Genomic DNA, 18990 nt, shown 5'->3' with positions numbered 1-18990 from the left:
GTACCCCATTTGCAGCTTTAAAAGCCTCCACTCTTCTTTCCACTAGATGTTGGAGCATTGCTGCGGGGACTTGCTTCCATTCAACCACAAGAGCTTTAGTGACATCTGGCACTGGGTGATTTGGTCTGATATACCACTGCTTTCAGCCAATCAGTATTCAGGGCTCGAACCACCCAGTTTATAAAGGGGTGGTTCGAGCCCTGAATGCTGATTGGCTGACAGCCGTGGTATATCAGACCTAATCACCCACTGGTATGACAAAACATGCACGCTCTAGAATGCCCTTCAAGCCAATCAGAAACGAGTATTCTACAGTGCCGTGGTATAAACCCCATTATAAACTGGGTGATTTGAGCCCTGAATGCTGATTTGCTCACAGCCGTGGTGATACCATGGGTATGACAAAATATTTATTTTTATTCCACATTACGTTGGTGACCAATTTTTTACATTTATTTAAACATCAATGTAAACTAAGGATTAAATTATGCAATAAGGCACCTCGGGGGTTTGTGGTATATGGCCAATACACGGCTAAGGGCAGTATCCAGGCATCATGCATTAAGAACAGAACCTTAGCCGTGATATATTGGCCATAAACCACATTCCGTCAGAATGTATTGCTTACTTTAATCATCAGTTTTCATCGCCATTTTCAAAAACATGTAAACCATAAGATTAATATGAAACGTCTCATATACAAACATGCGTTCCCCATCCACAATATTCACATTTATAACTACAACTTTTTAACCAAAATAAATGTATGCCAATATGCTCAGCACAAACTCCCTTAAAAGGTGCAGAAGTGTGTAGTGGAACACTATGTTCTCCTCAGAGATTACTGGTAATAAGAGGGCTAGTATTTATAGATGTGCCTTTCAATGATGTGCCCACTTAATCCTGGTTTACCCTTCTCCATCCCCACGCCTGGTCCTCACGCTGCAGCCCTCAATTCAGTCTCTCCTTGGAAGCAACATCATCAGAGGTAAATATATTTTTTAAAGTCATCACTTAGAATTTAGACGACATTGAAATATACGGGGAAGGACATTGGTTGGATCCTGATTGCAGGAAGGAAGTGTTTTTCCTCAGGATACAAATAATATTTTGGCATTTTCTTGCTGTTAATTTCTTTGTCTTTGACCTGCAGGTAAAGAGCAAGCATGTCTACAGAGCGGTTTGACTGCCATTATTGCAAGGAGTCCTTGTTGGGAAATAAATATGTTATGAAGGAGGATACTCAGTACTGCACTAAGTGCTATGAGAACTTGTTCTCCAATTGCTGTGAAGTGTGCTCTCTGCCTATTGGGTGCAACTGTAAGGTAAGAATTCTGTACTGACCCCATATAATGCACATTTTCATGTGTATAGAGTATGATACACTGAGTATAGAAAACATTAGGAAAACCTGCTCTTTCTATGAGATGACCAGGTGACTCTAGGTGAAAGATATGATCCCTTATTGATGTCACTTGTTAAATCCACTTCAATCAGTGTAGATGACGGGCAGGAGACAGATTAACTGACTTGCATAGTTAAATAAATAAAAATGAAGGATTTTAAAGCCTTGAGACAATTGAAACATGGATTGTATGTGTGCCATTCATAGGGTGAATGGGCAAGACAATATTTTTGAGTGCCTTTGAACAGTGTATGGTGGTAGGTGCTAGGCGCGCCGGTTTGTGTGAAGAACTGCAACATTGCTGGGTTTTTCACGTTCAACAGATTCCCATGTCTATCATGAATGGGGGAGGTGGGGGGTGCAAGTCAATATTTGGAAGGTGTTCCTAGTGTTTGGTATACTCAGTGTACATAAGCACGTCAGCGAAACTGAAGTACACGATTGTTAGGTTTAAAGTGGCAGTCTGTTTTTGTAATGATATTTCCACACCATGAGGTCAAAATAACACTGAGTGTAAGTGGTTTTTGAAGAAAAAATAAACACCTGGAATTTCAGCCTGTTCAGGTGGGATGGAGTTTTTGGCCCAGATCATGTCACAATCTGTTCTGATTGTTCTGACCAATAACCAATCATATTTTATTTGCATATGTATCCTCCTACTTCGAAGGGGTAAGGGGGTAGGCTCTCTACAGCCTAGACGATCCTATCCGCCAATCAGGGCTATGTATGTAAATATGTATATTTACATTTCTATCAACACAGCCACACGGTCAGACTGAGCATTTCAATAGCGAAAGGAGGCTCATGAAATAAGCACACACATTTAAAACATTGCATTGGGGCTTTAAAACCTTTCCTAAGGTATGGTTTGAACCAGCAAAGTTGTGAAAAACATATTTCCAAGGTCTATATAGACATCTAATTAACTGAACTGCATCACTGTCTTAAAGCCACACTCCTTAAGTGCACATACCTTCAAACAAAGAATGGACCACCAACAAAAATTTGCATCCCATGACATTTTGACATGAATTATTGTTGTTCTCAAAGAAAATGACTTTCCATGGGAACAAAATGGCGTAAAAAAAAACATGCTTTTAAGCTATATATAATTTCTTCAGAAATTTGCCAATGACAACAAAAAACAACAATACCAACAACCAAACTTTTTTGTGATGATGAGGTAAGACAGTTGATAAGGAAGACAGTAATCTTAGTAAAGTACTATTTATAAATCATATTCAATCATTTAAATTGCTGTGGCAATAATAACCATCAATCCAATCAATCCATTACATGGTTAACACTGTCTGTATGTTTGTTTTATAGGATCTGTCCTATAAGGATTGCCACTGGCATGAGCAGTGCTTCAAGTGTGCCAAATGCAGCCGCCCTCTGGTAGAAAAGCCCTTTGCAGCTAAGGATGAACAACTTCTCTGCACAGAGTGTTACTCCCATGAGTACTCCTCCAAATGCTCCACCTGCAAGAAAACCATCATGCCAGGTGCTGTAGGACAACATTGATGATGATATTGATTATTCTAAAATATGTATTTTAGTTCACATTGTTCTTCCCTGAAAAATGCGTGATACGATATGTCAGTAACTACCACTACTGCTCAGTCCCTATTGGTGGAGGTGTTCTATTTCTGCAGGCCTACTACTGCATGTGCAGTACAGTGGTAGTTGGTGCCATTGAAGATTAGGAGGGATGATTGAATTTTTTATGAGAATGGCCTCATTTGTCATTTCTCCCAGTCCCTGATGCTGAAAAACATCTCCATGCTTCACCGTATGGATGGTGCCAAGTTTCCTCCGCTGGAGGAGTTAAAGAGTTAAATCTTGGTTTTATCAGACCAGATAATCTTGTTTCTCATGGCCTGAGAGTCTTTCGGTACCTTTTTGGCAAACTCCAAGTGGGCTGCCGTGTCTTTTACTGAGGAGTGGCTTCTGTCTGGCCACTACCATAAAGGCCTAATTGGTGGAGTGCTACAGGGAAGGTTTTCCTTCTGGAAGGTTCTCCCATCTCCACAGAAGAACTAGAGCTCTGTCAGAGTGACCATCGGGTTCTTGGTCACCTCCTTGATTAATCAGTTTGACCGTGCGGCCAGCTCTAGGAAGAGTCGTGGTGGTTCCAAACTTCTTCCATTTAAGAATGATGAAATCAACTTTGTTCTTGGGGACCATCAATCCCTGCAGTAAGTTTTTGGTACCCTTCCCCAGATCTGTGCTTCGACACAATCCTGTCTTGTCGCTCTACTGACAATTCCTTTGACTTCATGGCTTGGCTTTTGCTCTGACATGCACTGTCAACTGTGGGACCTTACAGACAGGTGTGTGCCTTTCCAAATCATGTCCAATCAAATGAATTTACCACAGGTGGACTCCAATCAAGTTGCACCTGAGCTCAATTTCGAGTATCATAGCAAAGAATCTGAATACTTATGTAAATAAGGTATTTCTGTCTTTGTTCGTAATACATTTGAAAAAGTCTGTACAAACCTGTTTTCACTTTGTCATTTTGTGGTATTGTGTGTAGATTGCTGAGAAAAATGTTTTATTTAATCAATTTTACAATAAGGCTGTAACATAACAAAAAGTGGAAAAAGTCAAGGGGTCTTAATACTTTACGAAGGCACTATATTTTACATTAGCTCTGTGTACATCCAAGGGCCAACCGTGCTGCCCTGTTCTGAGCCAATTGCATTTTTCAATATGTTTTGACCATGATAGTTTACAATCCAGGGTTACTCCAAATAGTTTAGCAATCTCAACATGCTCAATTTCCACATGATTTATTACAAGATTTAGTTGAGGTTTAAGAATGATTTAGGAATGACTTGTCTTGAATACAACGCTTTTAGTTTTTGAAATATTTAGGACTAACTTATTCCTTGCCACCCATTATGAACTAACTAACTCTTTGTTGTGTTGCAATCACTTCAGTCGCTGTAGTAGCTGATGTGTATTGTGTTGAGTCATCAGCATACATAGACACACTGGCTTTACACAAAGCCAGTGGCATGTCATTAGTAAAGATCGAAAAAAGTAAGTGGCCTAGACAGCTGCCTTGGGGAATTCCTGATTCTACCTGAATGATGTTGAAGAGGCTTCCTTTGAAGAACACCCTCTGTGTTCTGTTAGACATGTAACGCTTTAGCCACAATATAGCAGGAGGTGTAAAACCATAACACATATGTTTTTCCACCAGCAGACTGATCGATAATGTCAAAAGCCGCACTGAAGTCTAACAAAACAGCCCCCACAATCTGTTGGATAGCCTTAAATAAATACCATTCCTCTCTCTTCAAAACTGTTTTTGAGTAGACTAAATTGCTAGCTGCATTAGCTGGCTAGGTAAGTGAAAGTGAAAAAAATATAACGAAATATAGGTTGCTCTCTCTCTCTCTCTCTGCTGCTGCTTCTCCTTAATTTTTTAAGAAATTAATTTGTTCAAAAGTGTTAAACTATTGTCTTTCTTTCTCTTTGAGTCAACTACTTACGCATTGCATTGCTAGCTAGCTGTAGCTTTCACTACCAGATTGCTGTGCTTTGATTGAGTGGACAACATACAGTATGAGTCAAAAGTTTAGACACAGCTACTCATTCAAGGGTTTTTCTTTATTTGTAGTATTTTATACATTGTAGAATAATGGTGAAGACATCAACACTATGAAATAACACACATGGAATCATGTAGTAACCCAAAAAGTGTTAAACAAATATAAATCTATTTTAGATTTTGGATTTGTCAAAGTCGCCACCCTTTGCCTTTATGACAGCTTTGCACACTCTTGACATTCTCTTTACCAACAGTCCTGAAAGAGTTCCCACATATGCTGAGCGCTTGTTGGCTGCTTTTCATTCTCTCTGCAGTCCAACTCATCCCAAGTCATCTCAATTGGGTTGAGGTCGGGTGATTGTGCAGGCCAGGTCATCTGATGCAGCCCTCCATCACTCTCCTTCTTGGTCAAATGTTCCTCACATAGCCTGTAGGTGTGTTGGGTCACTGTCCTGTTGAAAAAAACTAAAATCTCAAATTTGGACTCATAGACTAAAGGACAGATTTCCACCGGTCTAATGTCCATTGCTCATATTTCTTGGCCCAAACAAGTCTCTTGACTTGACTTGATGTCCTTTAGTTTTTTTGCAGTATTTCAACCACGAAGGTCTGATTCACGCAGTCTCTTGAGAAACAGTTGATGTTGAGATGTGTCTGTTACTTGAACTCTGTAAAGCACTTATTTGGGCTGCAATTTTTGAGGCTGGTAACTCCAATGAATTTATCCTCTGCAGCTGAGATAACCCTGGGTCTTCCTTTCCTGTGTCGGTCCTCATGGGAGCTGGTTTCATCATAGCACTTGATGGTTTTTGCGACTGCACTTGCAGAAACTTTCAAAGTTCTTGAAATTCTCCGCATTGACTGACCTTCATGTCTTAAATTAATGATGGTCTATCAATTCGCTTTGCTTATTTGAGCTGTTCTTGCCATAATATGGACTTGTTATTTTACCAAATAGGGCTATCTTCTGTATACCACCCCTACCTTGTCACAACACAACTGATTGGCTCAAACGCATTAAGAACAAAATAAATTCCAAAAATTAACTTTTAACAAGGCACATCCATTAATTGAAATGCATTTCAGGTGACTACCTCATGAAGCTGGTTGAGAGAATGCCAAGACTGTACAAAGCTGTCATCAAGGCAAAGGGTGGCTACTTTGAAGAATATAAAATATAAAATATATTTTGATTTAATTAACTCTTTTTTGGTTACTACATGATTCCATATGTTTTATTTCATTGTGTTCATGTCTTCACTATTATTCTACAATGTAGAAAATACAAAAAATAAAGAAAAACCCTTGAATGTGTATGTTTTTCCAAACTTTTGACTGTTATTGTATGTCAGTTCATGCTGCAAAAGCTTTGATAGGTTGGAGGATGTTCTCTGGAAGTCGTCATAATTACTGTGTAAGTCAGTTATTATGGGTGAGAACCATGAGCCTCCTAGGTTTTGTATTGAAGTTGTTATACTCAGAGGAGGATGTAAAATAGCTGTCCTCCGGCTACACCATGGTGCTACCCTACAGAGTGTTATTGAGGCTACTGTAGACCTTAATTGAAAACCAAGTGTTTTTATCAGTTATTTGGTGATGTTAATATATTTAATGTATTTTGATAAAAAAATAATATTGCATGAATTCTTTCAATAGGATGGTCATCTCCTTTCTTTTCTGAGGAGCCTTCATTGGTGCAGTAGGTTTTCGTGTCTTGTTTCCATGCGCTGACTAAGCTGTCCTTCGCCTATGTTAGGTTCCCGCAAAATGGAGTACAAGGGGAACAGCTGGCATGAGACCTGCTTTCTGTGCCATCGCTGCCAGCAGCCAATAGGAACCAAGTCCTTCATCCCCAAAGACAACGGCTACTTCTGCGTGTCCTGTTTTGAGAAGCAATTTGCCTATCAGTGCTGTGCCTGTAAAAAAGTAAGAATCTTGCAGTCTCATGGTTTAGATTGTATGTTAAATAATGACAGTTCTTTTACAGGTTTATATTTACACCATGACAGAATATTTTAGGATGTAGACATAAGCAGCACTCTAGAAGAATGTGTAATTGTATGTGTTGTGTATGTCAAGACTCAACCCAATTTGTTTTCCATTAGTTCAGATTGAGAGCTCCAAAATGATATATCATACACTGTGATTGGAGTAAGCATGGTAAAGTTATGCTGTTTTAAAAGTTAATAAAAGTGTTATCTCACTTAGAAGACAAGTAGGAGAAAAATGCCCTTGAAAGATTTTGTTCAGTGCTAGAGACCCACACATGAGCATGGTTAACCCCTTCATTATCTCAGCCAATCATGGTTAGATAGGAAGGATCCTGTGATATGGAATAGCTTAGCTAGTTAGACAGCACACTGCAGCTCACTGCCACTACCACACTCCATTCCCCCAGGGTGCTGTAGCACTAAGGCCCCTAAACCTAATGAGTACAGCAAAATCAGTAGGCTAGTTATTGGTTTTGTAACATGTGGGTGCTCTTCCGGGATACATTTTAAAGTTGCACTATTCAGAAATCGCTCCGCCATTTCCAGGTTAAACTTAATTATGTGGCACCATTGACAATTTACATGCATGTGACTCACAATTTTGACACTCAAAATCTACAGATTATGTGACAATATTATATAGTATAGTATAGAGAATCATAGAAATAGAAACATAGAAATAGTGCACATAGAATAGATCTACCGCTTCTTAGACATGCTTTCAAGTAGAATGATAGATCTTTAACTCACATTTCTATGTGATTTTTTTATGTAGTCAAAAATGTTACATATTTCCATTTTAACATTTGGGTGCTCAATTGGGGCAGATTAAGTAATGGCGCCAGAGTTGAAGGCTGCCGTTTTACAGGCTCCTAACAAATTGTGCTAATCAACAAACATGGGGGCTCCTCAGGGGTACATGCCTAGTCCCCTCTTGTACTCCCTGTTCACCCATGCGTGGCGAAGCACGACTCCAAAACCATCATTAAATTTGCTGATGACACACCAGCGGTAGGCCTGATCACCGACAACGATGAGACAGCCTATAGGGAGGAGGTCAGAGACCTGGCAGCGTGGTGCCAGCACAACAACCTCTCCCTCAACGTGAGCAAGACAAAGGAGAAGATCTTGGACTGCAGGAAAAGGAGGGCCAAACACGCTCCCATTCACATCGACTGGGCTGTAGTAGACCGGGTCGAGAGTTTCAAGTTCATTGGTTTCCACATCACCAACAAACTATCATGGTCCAAACACACGAAGACAGTTGTGAACGACAACACCTTCGCGAACGACAACACCCACTCAGGAGACTGAAAAGATTTGTCATTGGTCCACAGATCTCAAAAAGTTCTACAGCTGCACCATCGGATCTCCTGGTATGGCAACTTCTCGGCGCTACAGAGGGTAGTGTGTACAACCCAGTATATCACTGGGGCCGAATCTTCCTGCCATCCAGGACCTATGTACTATGCAGTGTCAGAGAAAGGCCCCAGAAATTGTCAAAGACCCAAGTCATAGACTGTACTCTCTGCTACCGCATGGTAAGCGGTACCGGAGCTTCAAGGCTGTATCACAACCAGCTGTGATTGGGAGTCCCATATTGCGGCGCACAATTGGTCCAGCATCATCCGGGTTTGTCCGGTGTAGGCCATCATTGTAAATAAGAATTTGTTCTTAAATGCCTTGCCTAGTTAAATAAAGGTTACATTAAAAAAAGTCTAGGTCCAAAAGGCTTCTTAAAAGCTTCTAACCCCAAGCCATAAGACTGCTGAACAATTAATCAGATGGCCACCCAGACTATTTGCACCCCCTCGCTATTTATTATCTATGCATAGTCACTTCACCCCTACCTACATGTACAAATTACCTCGACTAACCTGTACCCCTGCACATTGACTTGGCACCAGTACCCCCTGTAATATAGACCTCATTATTGTTATTTTATTGTGTTATTATTGTACTTTTTTTTACTTTAGTAAAATTAGTAAATATTTTCTTAACTCTATTTTCTTAAAACTGCATTGTTGGTTAAGGGCTTGTAAGTAAGCATTTCATCCGTTTAATTCGGGGCATGTGAGAAATAAAGTTTGATTTGATCTTAGCAGTCTGGGTGGTTTTAAACTGGTATGGTTTGGTAGACTCATTGTTTATTTGCTAGGTGAGGTTTGCAGTAGCGCCAACCTGAGTTTCAGTTTGCAGGTTATCAAGATAGATTATGCTTTTTTGGTCAACAGAAATGTTTGGTGTGGACTTGCCCGCAAAGGTAGTCAAATGTTTGCAGATGGTAGTTGTTAGCTACTGTAGGGCAGATGAGATGTTTTACTGATGGGCCAGAACATTTTGTGTTGACTGTTTTACAGGATTAGATATACCAGCTTGGAGTCTGGAGAACTCTGCACTGTAGCACTGTTGAAAAAGCAGATGAGTAGGGATGAATAGAGGGGAGAAAGTGTGTGTTACCTGCCAGTCAGTCTTGTTGCTAAACCAGTTTCCTCCAGTGATCAGAGTGGAGCTAGTTTCCACAAGCGATCAGGTTTGTGGAACCTCAGTGAAAAGTCAGGTGTGTCAAGGGGCTGTGTCTCTCAAGGAGAGTTTTGAGGTATCCCCAGTTTGAAGTTACTTATTTTCAGAAGAGTGCTGATGGCAAATCCGACAGGGAAGAGATGATTTGTATGGGGAATTGGAGGAAACATTCTTTGCAAAACTAGACAGTGGTTACCCAGAAATATTTCTCCCTAGAGAGGAAGGTGAGTCTTTTGTGTCTCTAGCTGAGAACTTCTTGGCAGAGATACAGTATGTGATGTAGTGTACCCTATGCAGGTTGAGGACAAGGTTGATTTATGTGTCAATTTAGGGGGTACGTTCTTGGCCAAAGTAGGGTAGGTTGTGGTTCCTCAGCAGGCTGACCATGAAGTTGTTTGTGTGTTACTTTAGCTGACACCTTTTTCTCTGAGCTATGGAAGGGAGGAGAGTCTTCTCAGTCAGGTTGTAAAGTTAGTGAGAATTTGCTGGCAGTCTAGGTTTTGCAGGGTGACGCAGCTGTGTGTTGTGAGAATCAGGAGCGTGAAGAATTGAGTTTGGTGGAAAAGTCAGATCCACCAGTGTACTCACTTCCAGTTGGTTTTTCAACAAGTTTTCATAAATGTTCTTCACAATACAACAAACATAGGCTCATTCTCTTCAAGACAACCTAGGGTATTTGGTTAGTTTGTATGACATCAAAGAGATATTTATTATAATCCTCAACATCTCCTCTTTCAAAATACATCGAGTGCTCTTAATTTAAAGCTTTTCCCTCCCTCAGATAACAAAACATTTTAAAAAGATGTCCAATTAGCAGGACGGATAGGGCAACTTCTTATCGCGCGTGGTGCTCAAGTTCAGAACAGCTGTCAGTCAAAAACCCATACAGAGCTATGAAGCCGAGACCCTGACCTCTGACGTAATGTATAGCATATGTTACTGTACAGCCACTGCATTCCAATTTAGGCAGTTATCAATTTAGGCAGTTTATGGAAAATAAAAATTTTAGGAAGGAAAATAGATATTGGTGACTATGTGAGGTCTTTTCTTTCTTGTTGGGGAAGGTGTTATGGAATAGGTTAGGTCATTTAGACAGCACACTACAGCTCACTACCATTACCACACTCCATTTCCCCAGGGGGCAGTAGCACCCAGGTACAAATGCTGTGCTGGCACCAGCTGGCAAGCTGTTATGCTACTGATTTGGTTGTTGGCCATGAGGCTTTTTGTTTATGTTTGAATCTTTAGTTTGGGAATGCCTTTTTGTAGTTTTTCTTTTTGTATATATTTGTTTCCGTCAATAGCTTCTGAAAATAGCAATCCATTTGGGCTCACCGACCCAAATGAGTCAAGACAGAGCTGGCCCTGGACCAAGGTAAGGTTGTGGTCTCCCTGGGCACATTTGCATTCAACACTGTCCTCAAACGCTGATTTCTCACATTCATGCACACATCAAATGAGGTTACAGACCATGTACTGTAGCTAGGCCTAAGACCCCTAGACCTAATGAGTGAAGCAAAATCAGTAGGCTAGCTATTGGTTTTTATTTTTTACCTTTATTTAACCAGGCAAGTCAGTTAAGAACACATTCTTATTTTCAATGACGGCCTGGGAACAGTGGGTTAACTGCCTGTTCAGGGGCAGAACGACAGATTTGTACCTTGTCAGCTCGGGGGTTTGAACTCCCAACCTTCCGGTTACTAGTCCAACGCTCTAACCACTAGGCTACCCTGCCGCAGGTTTCATAACACCTGGATTTAATATTTGTATTCCTATTTATGGATCCCATTCAAGTTTGTAATTAGGGCACATGGAAGTTCACCTGTTCAATAAGGACTATCATACGGCGGTGGTAGGCCTGATTACCGGCGACGATGAGTCAGCCTACAGGGAGGAGGTCAGTGACCTGACAATGTGGTGCAGGAGCAACAACCTCTCTCTCAATGTCAGCAAGACCACGGAGCAGGTTGTGGACAACAGGAAACGGGTCATGGCCCCATCCACATCAAAAGGGGGGGGGGGTCAGCGGAGCAGGTAGACAGCTTCAAGTTCCTCTGTCCAAATCACTAAAGACTTAAAATGGTCCAAACATACACACACAGTCGTGAAGAAGACCTGTTCCCGCTCAGGAGGTTGAAAAAGTTTGCCATGGACCCTCAAACCTGAAAAGGTTCTACTGCTGTACCATTGAGACCATATTGATTGGCTGCATCACTGCTTGATATGGCAATAGCACCGCCCTTGATCACATGGCACTACAGAGGGTTGTGAGGACAGCCCAGTACATGACTGCGGCCGAGCTCCCTGCCATCCAGGACATCTATATCAGGAAGAAGTCCTGGAAAATTGTCAAAGGCCCCAACCACCCAAGCCATAGACTATTTTCTTTGCTGCCACATGGCAAGATGTACTGGTGCGTCAAGTCTGACACAAACAGGCTTTTGAACAGCTTCTATCCCCAAGCAATACGACTAAGAAATTATTAACATAATAGCTACACGGACCGAGTTTACCCTGTATCTTTATTTACCTTTTATTTCAGGATTTGCACTGTCTCTATGCACACTCACATGGCCCTACACACTCATGCACACACTGTCACTCCAACACACTCAAAAACAATCTCTCCATAATTTGCTCACTCACACATAATATGCACATACATTTATACTGCTACACATCAACCCACACACCCACTCACAAGCAAGCTGATACTACTCTGTTTGTCTTATATCATGTTGCCTAGTCACCTTACCCTTATACATATCTACCTCCATCACTCCAGTATCCCTGCACATGTAAATCTGGTATTGGAACTGACTTTTTTTATATTTCCTGTATTTTGTATGCTTACTTAGTTTGTGTATTTCATATTTTTTATTATTTTCTTTTTTTCTTTCTAGTAATACATTGTTATTGATTATTCATTGTTTAACTCTACTTGTGCATGTGACATAACTTGAAACTAGGACTTGTGTCATCCGCCCCTGCTGTGCTGGCGTGTCATGTGTGTATATCTCCTTAAGGCCATTACGACCGGTGGGGTGACCTACAATGACAAACCCTGGCACCGTGAGTGTTTCCTGTGCATCGGCTGTAAAAAGCAGCTATCAGGACAGCGCTTCACCTCCAGAGAGAACTACCCCTACTGTCTGGACTGCTTTAGCAACCTATATGCCAAGAAGTGTGTGAGTTGCACCAAACCCATCACCAGTGAGTCACTCTACGAATATTGTCATTCATTTTGTCACCATTCATGCTACATCTTTCGATTAATATTCTCTATTTATGCCATGCAATCACACATCACCTGTTGGTGTTTGTAACATCATATGTGGGCACTTGTATGTGTGTCTGCAAGCATTATTCTGCATAGTATGCTGTTTTCTTCTGGCACTAAGGAGGCGGTTAAGAGCATTGGGCCAGTAACCGAATGTTGACTGGTTCGAATCACTGAGCCGACAAGGTGAGAAATCTGTGGATGTGCCCTTGAGCAAGGCACATGTGCCCTTAAGACTCACAAAAGCAGGTCTTAGCGGTAACGCAGTTGATAATGTCATGGATTTTGAGAGTGAAAGTCAGCCTATGCCTTTTGTGCCGGTGAATCTGGTATTTGGAACAAACTATTGGTTTCCTCCCCGTTTCATTTGATGAAAAAACAACCATAGCCTAACCTGGCTGGTTTAGCAGCATTGCACAGGTGCGTCTTTTAATCCTGGCCATTAGCCAAGTAGCCTTTGAATAAAGGGGTTTTACATGTTCTACTGAGATTGCTTTGAAACATGAGGTTTTTGCTATCATGCCTTTTCATTATTCACATACCTGCATACTTAATTTTGCTTGTTCAAGTACGCTATCCATCCCCAATTTCAGTGCCCCTCGTCTGAGTACCAACACCCGTTCTGCCAGTCACATTCTGTTAAAGGTCTCAAAAGCACACACATCTCTGGGTTACGCCTCGTTTCAGTTCGCTGCAGCTAGCGACTGGAACGAGCTGCAAAAAACACTCAAACTGGACAGTTTTATCTCTTCATTCAAGACTCAGTCATGGACAGTTACAGACAGTTGTGGCTGCTTCGCGTGACGTATTGTTGTCACTACCTTTTTGCCCTTTGTGCTGTTGTCTATGCACAATAATGTTGGTATTTGTATTTTATATTTATTGTGGATCCCCCAAGGCAGCAACTAATCTTCCTGGGGTCCAGAAAAATTAAGGCAGTTTATAAAATTTAAAAAAACATTACAATACATTCAGATTTCACCAAACACTGGGTGCCCTCAGGCCCCTACTCCACCACTACCACATATCTACAGTACTAAATCCAAGTGTATGTGTATGTATAGTGCATATGTTTTGTGTGTGTATGCATGTGTCTGTGCCTATGTTTGTGTTGCTTCACACTCCCCGTTATTCCATGTGTTTTTAAAAATATTTTTTTTAAATATTTTTCCAACTTGCATCAGTTAATGGATGTGGAATAGAGTTCCATGTAGTCATGGCTCTATGTTTTCACTGTGTGCCCTCCCATAGTCTGTTCTGGACTTGGGGACTGTGAAGAGACCTCTTGGGGTATGCATCGGTGTCCGAGAGCTCGGTACATTCAACATGTCAATACCTCTCATAAATACAAGTAGTGATGAAGTCCATCTCTGCTCCACTTTCAGCCAGGAGAGAGTGACATGCATGTTATTAATATTAGCTCTCTGTGTACATCCAAGGGCCAGCCGTGCTGCCCTGTTCTGAGCCCATTTCAATTTTGGCTCAAAACAGGGCAGCAAAAAAGTATTTTTTTGTGGCACCTGACCATACGACTGTACAGGAGTCAAGGTGTGACAAAACTAGGGCCTGTAGGACCTGCCTTGTTGATAGTGTTGTTAAGAAGGCAGAGCATCGCTTTATTATGGATAAAATTCTCCCCATTTTAGCTACTACTGTATCAATATGTTTTGACCATGACAGTTTACAATCTAGGGTTACTCCTAGCTGTTTAGTCACCTCAACTTGCTCAATTTCCACATGATTTATTACAAGATTTAGTTGAGGTTTAGGGTTTAGTGAATGTTTTGTCCCAAATACAATGCTTTTAGTTTTTGAAATATTTAGGGCTAACTGATTCCTTGCCACCCACTCTGAAACTGACCGCAGCTCTTTGTTAAGTGTTCCGTTGCTGTAGTAGCATCCGTATACATAGACACTCTGGCATTACTCAAAGTGAGTGGCATGCCGTTTGTAAAAATAAAAACATCAAGGGGCCTAAAACAGTTACCCTGGGAATTCCTGATTCTACCTGGATTATGTTTGAGAGGATTCCATTAAAGAAGTGTTCTGTTAGACAAGCATTGTATCTGGTCAAACACATTTTCCCCCAAGAGGTTTACTAAGGGTTGGTAACAGGCTGATTGGTTGGCTGTTTGAGCCAGTAAATGGGGCTTTACTATTCTTCGGTAGCGGAATGACTTTAGCTTCCCTCCAGGCCTGAGGGCACACACTTTCTAGTAGGCTTAAATTGAATATGTGGCAAATAGGAGTGGCAATATCGTCTGCTATTATCCTCAGTAATTTTCCATCCAGATTGTCAGACCCCGGTGGCTTGTCATTGTTGACAGACAACAATATTGTTTTCATCTCTTCCACACTGACTTTACGGAATTCAAAAGTACAATTATTGTCTTTCATAGTTTGGTCTTATATATTTGGATGTGTAGTGTCAGCGTTTGTTGCTGGCATGTCATCCTTAAGTTTGCTTATCTTGCCTTGGAAAAAGTAATTAAAGTAGTTGGCAATATCAGTGGGCTTCGTGTTGAATGAGCCATCTGATTCAATGAATGATGGAGCTGAGTTGGCTTTTTTCCCCAAAATTTCATTTAAGGTGCCCCAAACTTTTTACTATCATTCTTTAAATAACTGATCTTTGTTTCATTGTATAGTTTCTTTTTATTTAGCTTAGTCACATGATTTCTTAATTTGCAGTATGTTTGCCAATCAGTTGGGCTGTCAGACTTATTGTGTCAAGCGCAGCTTCTGGTTGCTCCTCATTACACACCACAGACCAGCAAATATTCTTTACAAGAGAGGTTTGTACCATGTTTTGTGCTGGTACCATGTTGTTCTGCTGCCATGTTGTTGCTACCATGTTGTCATGTTGTGTTGCAATCCATGTTGTGTTGTCTAAACTTTATGTAGTGTTGTGGTGTCTGCCTTGTCATGATGTGTGTTGTCCTATTTTTATTTTTTTTGCCCCGGTCTCCGCAAGAGGCCTTTTGGTAGGCCGTCATTATGAACGGACTTGCCTAGTTAAATAAAGGTAAAATATAATAAAACCAAAGACACATTCTTCCAGTATTTAGTCCTCCTAGAATGCCATATCAACAGAAATAAGTGGCCTTGCCTTGCAAAATAGCCTATCCATAAACATTTTAAATGCTCAATTTGTCAAATCAAATGTGTTTAGCAGATGTACAAATCAAATTTTATTTGTCACATACACATGGTTAGCAGATGCTAATGCGAGTGTAGCAAAATGCTTGTGCTTCTAGTTCTGACAGTACAGTAATATCTAACAAGTAATCTAACAAATTCAGAACAACTACCTTTTTTATATATATTTTTTGTATATTTATTTGCTAGTATTTTTTACTTTAGTTTATTTGGTTAAATATTTTCTTAACTCTTCCTGAACTGTGCTGTTGGTTAGGGGCTTGTAAATAAACATTTCACAGTAAGGTCTACACTTGTTGTATTCAGCGCATGTGACAAATAAAGTTTGATTTGAATTAAGAATATAAAAGTATATGGATGAGCAATGTCAGTGGAATGGAATAAGATACAGTAGAATATAATATAATAAAGTATATACATGAGTAATGCAAAATATTTAAACATTTTTAAAGTGACTATTGTTCCATTTATTAAAGTGGCCAGTGATTTCAAGTCTATGTATATAAGCAGCAGCCTCTATGTGCTAGTGATAGCTGTTTAATAGTCTGATGGCCTTGAGATAGAAGCTGTTTTTCAGTCTCTCGGTCCCAGCTTTGATGCAACTGTACTGACCTCGCCTTCTGGATGATAGCGGGGTGAAGAAGCAGTGGCTCGGGTGGTTGTTGTCCTTGATGATCTTTTTGGCCTTCATGTGACATTGGGTGCTGTAGGTGTCCTAGAAGGCAGGTAGTTTGCCCCCAGTGATGCGTTGGGAAGACTAAGCGATGATACAGCCCGCCAGGATGCTCTCGATTGTGCATCTGTAAAGGTTTGTGGGTTTTAGGTGCCAAGCCAAATTTCTTCAGCCTCCTGAGGTTGAACAGGCAATGTTGTGCCTTCACCACACTATCTGTGTGAGTAGACCATTTCAGTTTGTTAGTGATGTGTACGCCGAGGAACTTGAAGCTTTTCACCGTCTCAACTGTGGTCCCTTCGATTCAGTGCCTTGAATTGAAACAATACGGCACATTCTAAAACACACACACATGCCTATTTGCATACTTAATTTTGTTTGTTCAAGCATCCATCTCCAAAGGCAGGTTGGCGTTTATTGGGATGAGAGGCTATTGGGGAAACACTGGCAGTTTTTTTTACCGCTGCTATTACTCGTTACTGTAGCCTATGCTATTTAATAAACTGTATTATCAATCCATAAAGGACTAGGAAGAGAATATTCCCTTCCCATAGCCGACTTGGAATTGATGACAACAAAGACGTTCAATAAGCTGCAAAACTTGAGACAAACGCATGCAGTATTAAGACATGGAACACATTAACACCTTGTTTATTCATCAACCCAGCTCTTTCTCACCGTTGCCAGTTATTTCACTCATAATTACGTCTGTGAAAATAACGATAGCACGACAGCCAGCGCTTAGATTTACCATTGCTTTGTTAAAATCGATCCCTAGGTCTGTTAACATGTGTGTTTGTGGAAGAATCTCAATTGCATACTCCTCACATCCTCTCCTCCTTATTTATTATTTTACCTTTTATTTAAGTAGGTAAATCAGTTAAGTACACATTCTTATTTACAATGACAGCCTAGGAACAGTGGGTTAATTGCCTTGTTTAGTGGCAGAACAAGAGATTTTTACCTTGTCAGCTCGGGGATTCGATCTAGCAACCTTTCGGTTACTGGCCCAACGCTCTAACCACTAGGCTACCTGCCGCCTTATGACAAGTTAAAGGAGGCGAGGAGAGGACGCGAGGAGTATGCAACTGAGCTTCTACCCATATCTGCATCCTTGTGTGATAGGTCTGGCAGGAGCCAAGTACATCTCCTTTGAGGAGCGCCAGTGGCACAGCGAGTGTTTCACCTGTATGCAGTGCTCCGTGTCTCTAGTGGGCCGTGGCTTCCTCACCCAGCGTGACGACATCCTGTGCACCGACTGCGGCAGAGAGAAGTGACCTCACTGGGGAGATCGCAACCTTATGACCTTTTAATAATCCAGCACAGGTCACACCACACTCAAACCATACTACAACATATTCTGAAACACCACACCAAAACCCTACCCAGCAGGAAGTGACCTCAGCAGATTAGTCACTATATTGACCTTTACATCGTTCTATTGTTGTTTCAGTGTTGTGACGTTTGTGAGGAGAGGAGCCTTTGATGTACACCTGTAGCTTCCCCCTTCAAGAGTAGTAATAGAATCTTATGACAAGTTAAATGTATGATTTACAGAATAATCTCACTTGTGATAATCTAAATGACAGGGATGTACTTGACATCAATTAATTTGTCTGCACAATAGTCTTTGCTGTTTGCATGTTTTATGTTTTCATCATTATTCAAATCAAAGTAATAGTAGTTTAAATAAGGTGACAATCTAAATTGAGTGGTTCATTTTTTGTTCAAATCTAAATTCAGACCTTGATTTATGAATGCATCTGTGATGTTAAATGAATAGCACCGCTTTGCCTTAATGAATAAAAGTAGTGTGGTTACATGTGTTTTGTCTGTTGTACTGAACATGTGGAGGGCTGTTTCTGGTATGACCATCTTAAACCAGAGAAATGTGTAGCAATAACGCCATCCAGAGGATGTAACTAATTGTCAGGTCACATACAGTGCACTATACCTGCAGGAAAATAGACACTACATATATAGAAATGCATGTACATTGCACTATACTTGCAGGAAAATAGACACTGTACGTACATAGAAATGTATATAAAGTTATGTCACCTTATTTAAATGGCTGAAACACCTTTCAGATAAACTTTACATATTGGAGTAACACTTGGTTTTTCATATGGCCTGTTACATTACTACAAAATTCCGAATGTTGCGCCTTAATAAACATACCCCAGTTCATACTGTATATAATATAGTCACCTACGTTTTCCTGGACATATTGTCCTCCTAGGCTGAGAATAAGTGATATAAAATGCTGACAGACTTCCTCTCTGGATGGGAGTCACATGATGAGGTCAAACTACAGGGTTTCTAACACTCAGTGAAGGAAACTAACCACACAATCGAAATGGGGACAATTAATTTGAATAAATATTAATAGATATT

The 18990-nt window shown here is 40.7% G+C and overlaps 1 protein-coding gene across 2 annotated transcripts; it reads left to right on the top strand.

Annotated features, from left to right (window-relative positions):
* The first annotated feature begins 856 nt into the window (after nucleotides 1-856).
* Nucleotides 857-18413, top strand: fhl5 (four and a half LIM domains 5). 2 transcript variants are annotated; one of them, XM_020488695.2, is made up of 6 exons: nucleotides 857-988; nucleotides 1154-1325; nucleotides 2735-2909; nucleotides 6724-6893; nucleotides 12508-12694; nucleotides 17719-18413. In XM_020488695.2, exons 2-6 carry the CDS (start codon nucleotides 1167-1169, stop codon nucleotides 17868-17870), a joined length of 843 nt encoding a protein of 280 aa, XP_020344284.1. In that variant the 5' UTR covers nucleotides 857-988; nucleotides 1154-1166; the 3' UTR covers nucleotides 17871-18413. The 2 variants fall into 2 exon arrangements, with proteins under 2 accessions (XP_020344284.1, XP_031686391.1); XM_031830531.1 differs by lacking the exons at nucleotides 1154-1325; nucleotides 2735-2909 and having other exon boundaries at nucleotides 912-988.
* Nucleotides 18414-18990: the final 577 nt, after the last annotated feature.

This window comes from Oncorhynchus kisutch, linkage group LG8 (genome assembly GCF_002021735.2).
Source record: "Oncorhynchus kisutch isolate 150728-3 linkage group LG8, Okis_V2, whole genome shotgun sequence".
NCBI lineage: Eukaryota > Metazoa > Chordata > Actinopteri > Salmoniformes > Salmonidae > Oncorhynchus > Oncorhynchus kisutch.
The sequence above is the reverse complement of the archived record's forward strand: the minus strand, read 5'-3'. Positions and strand labels throughout refer to the sequence as shown.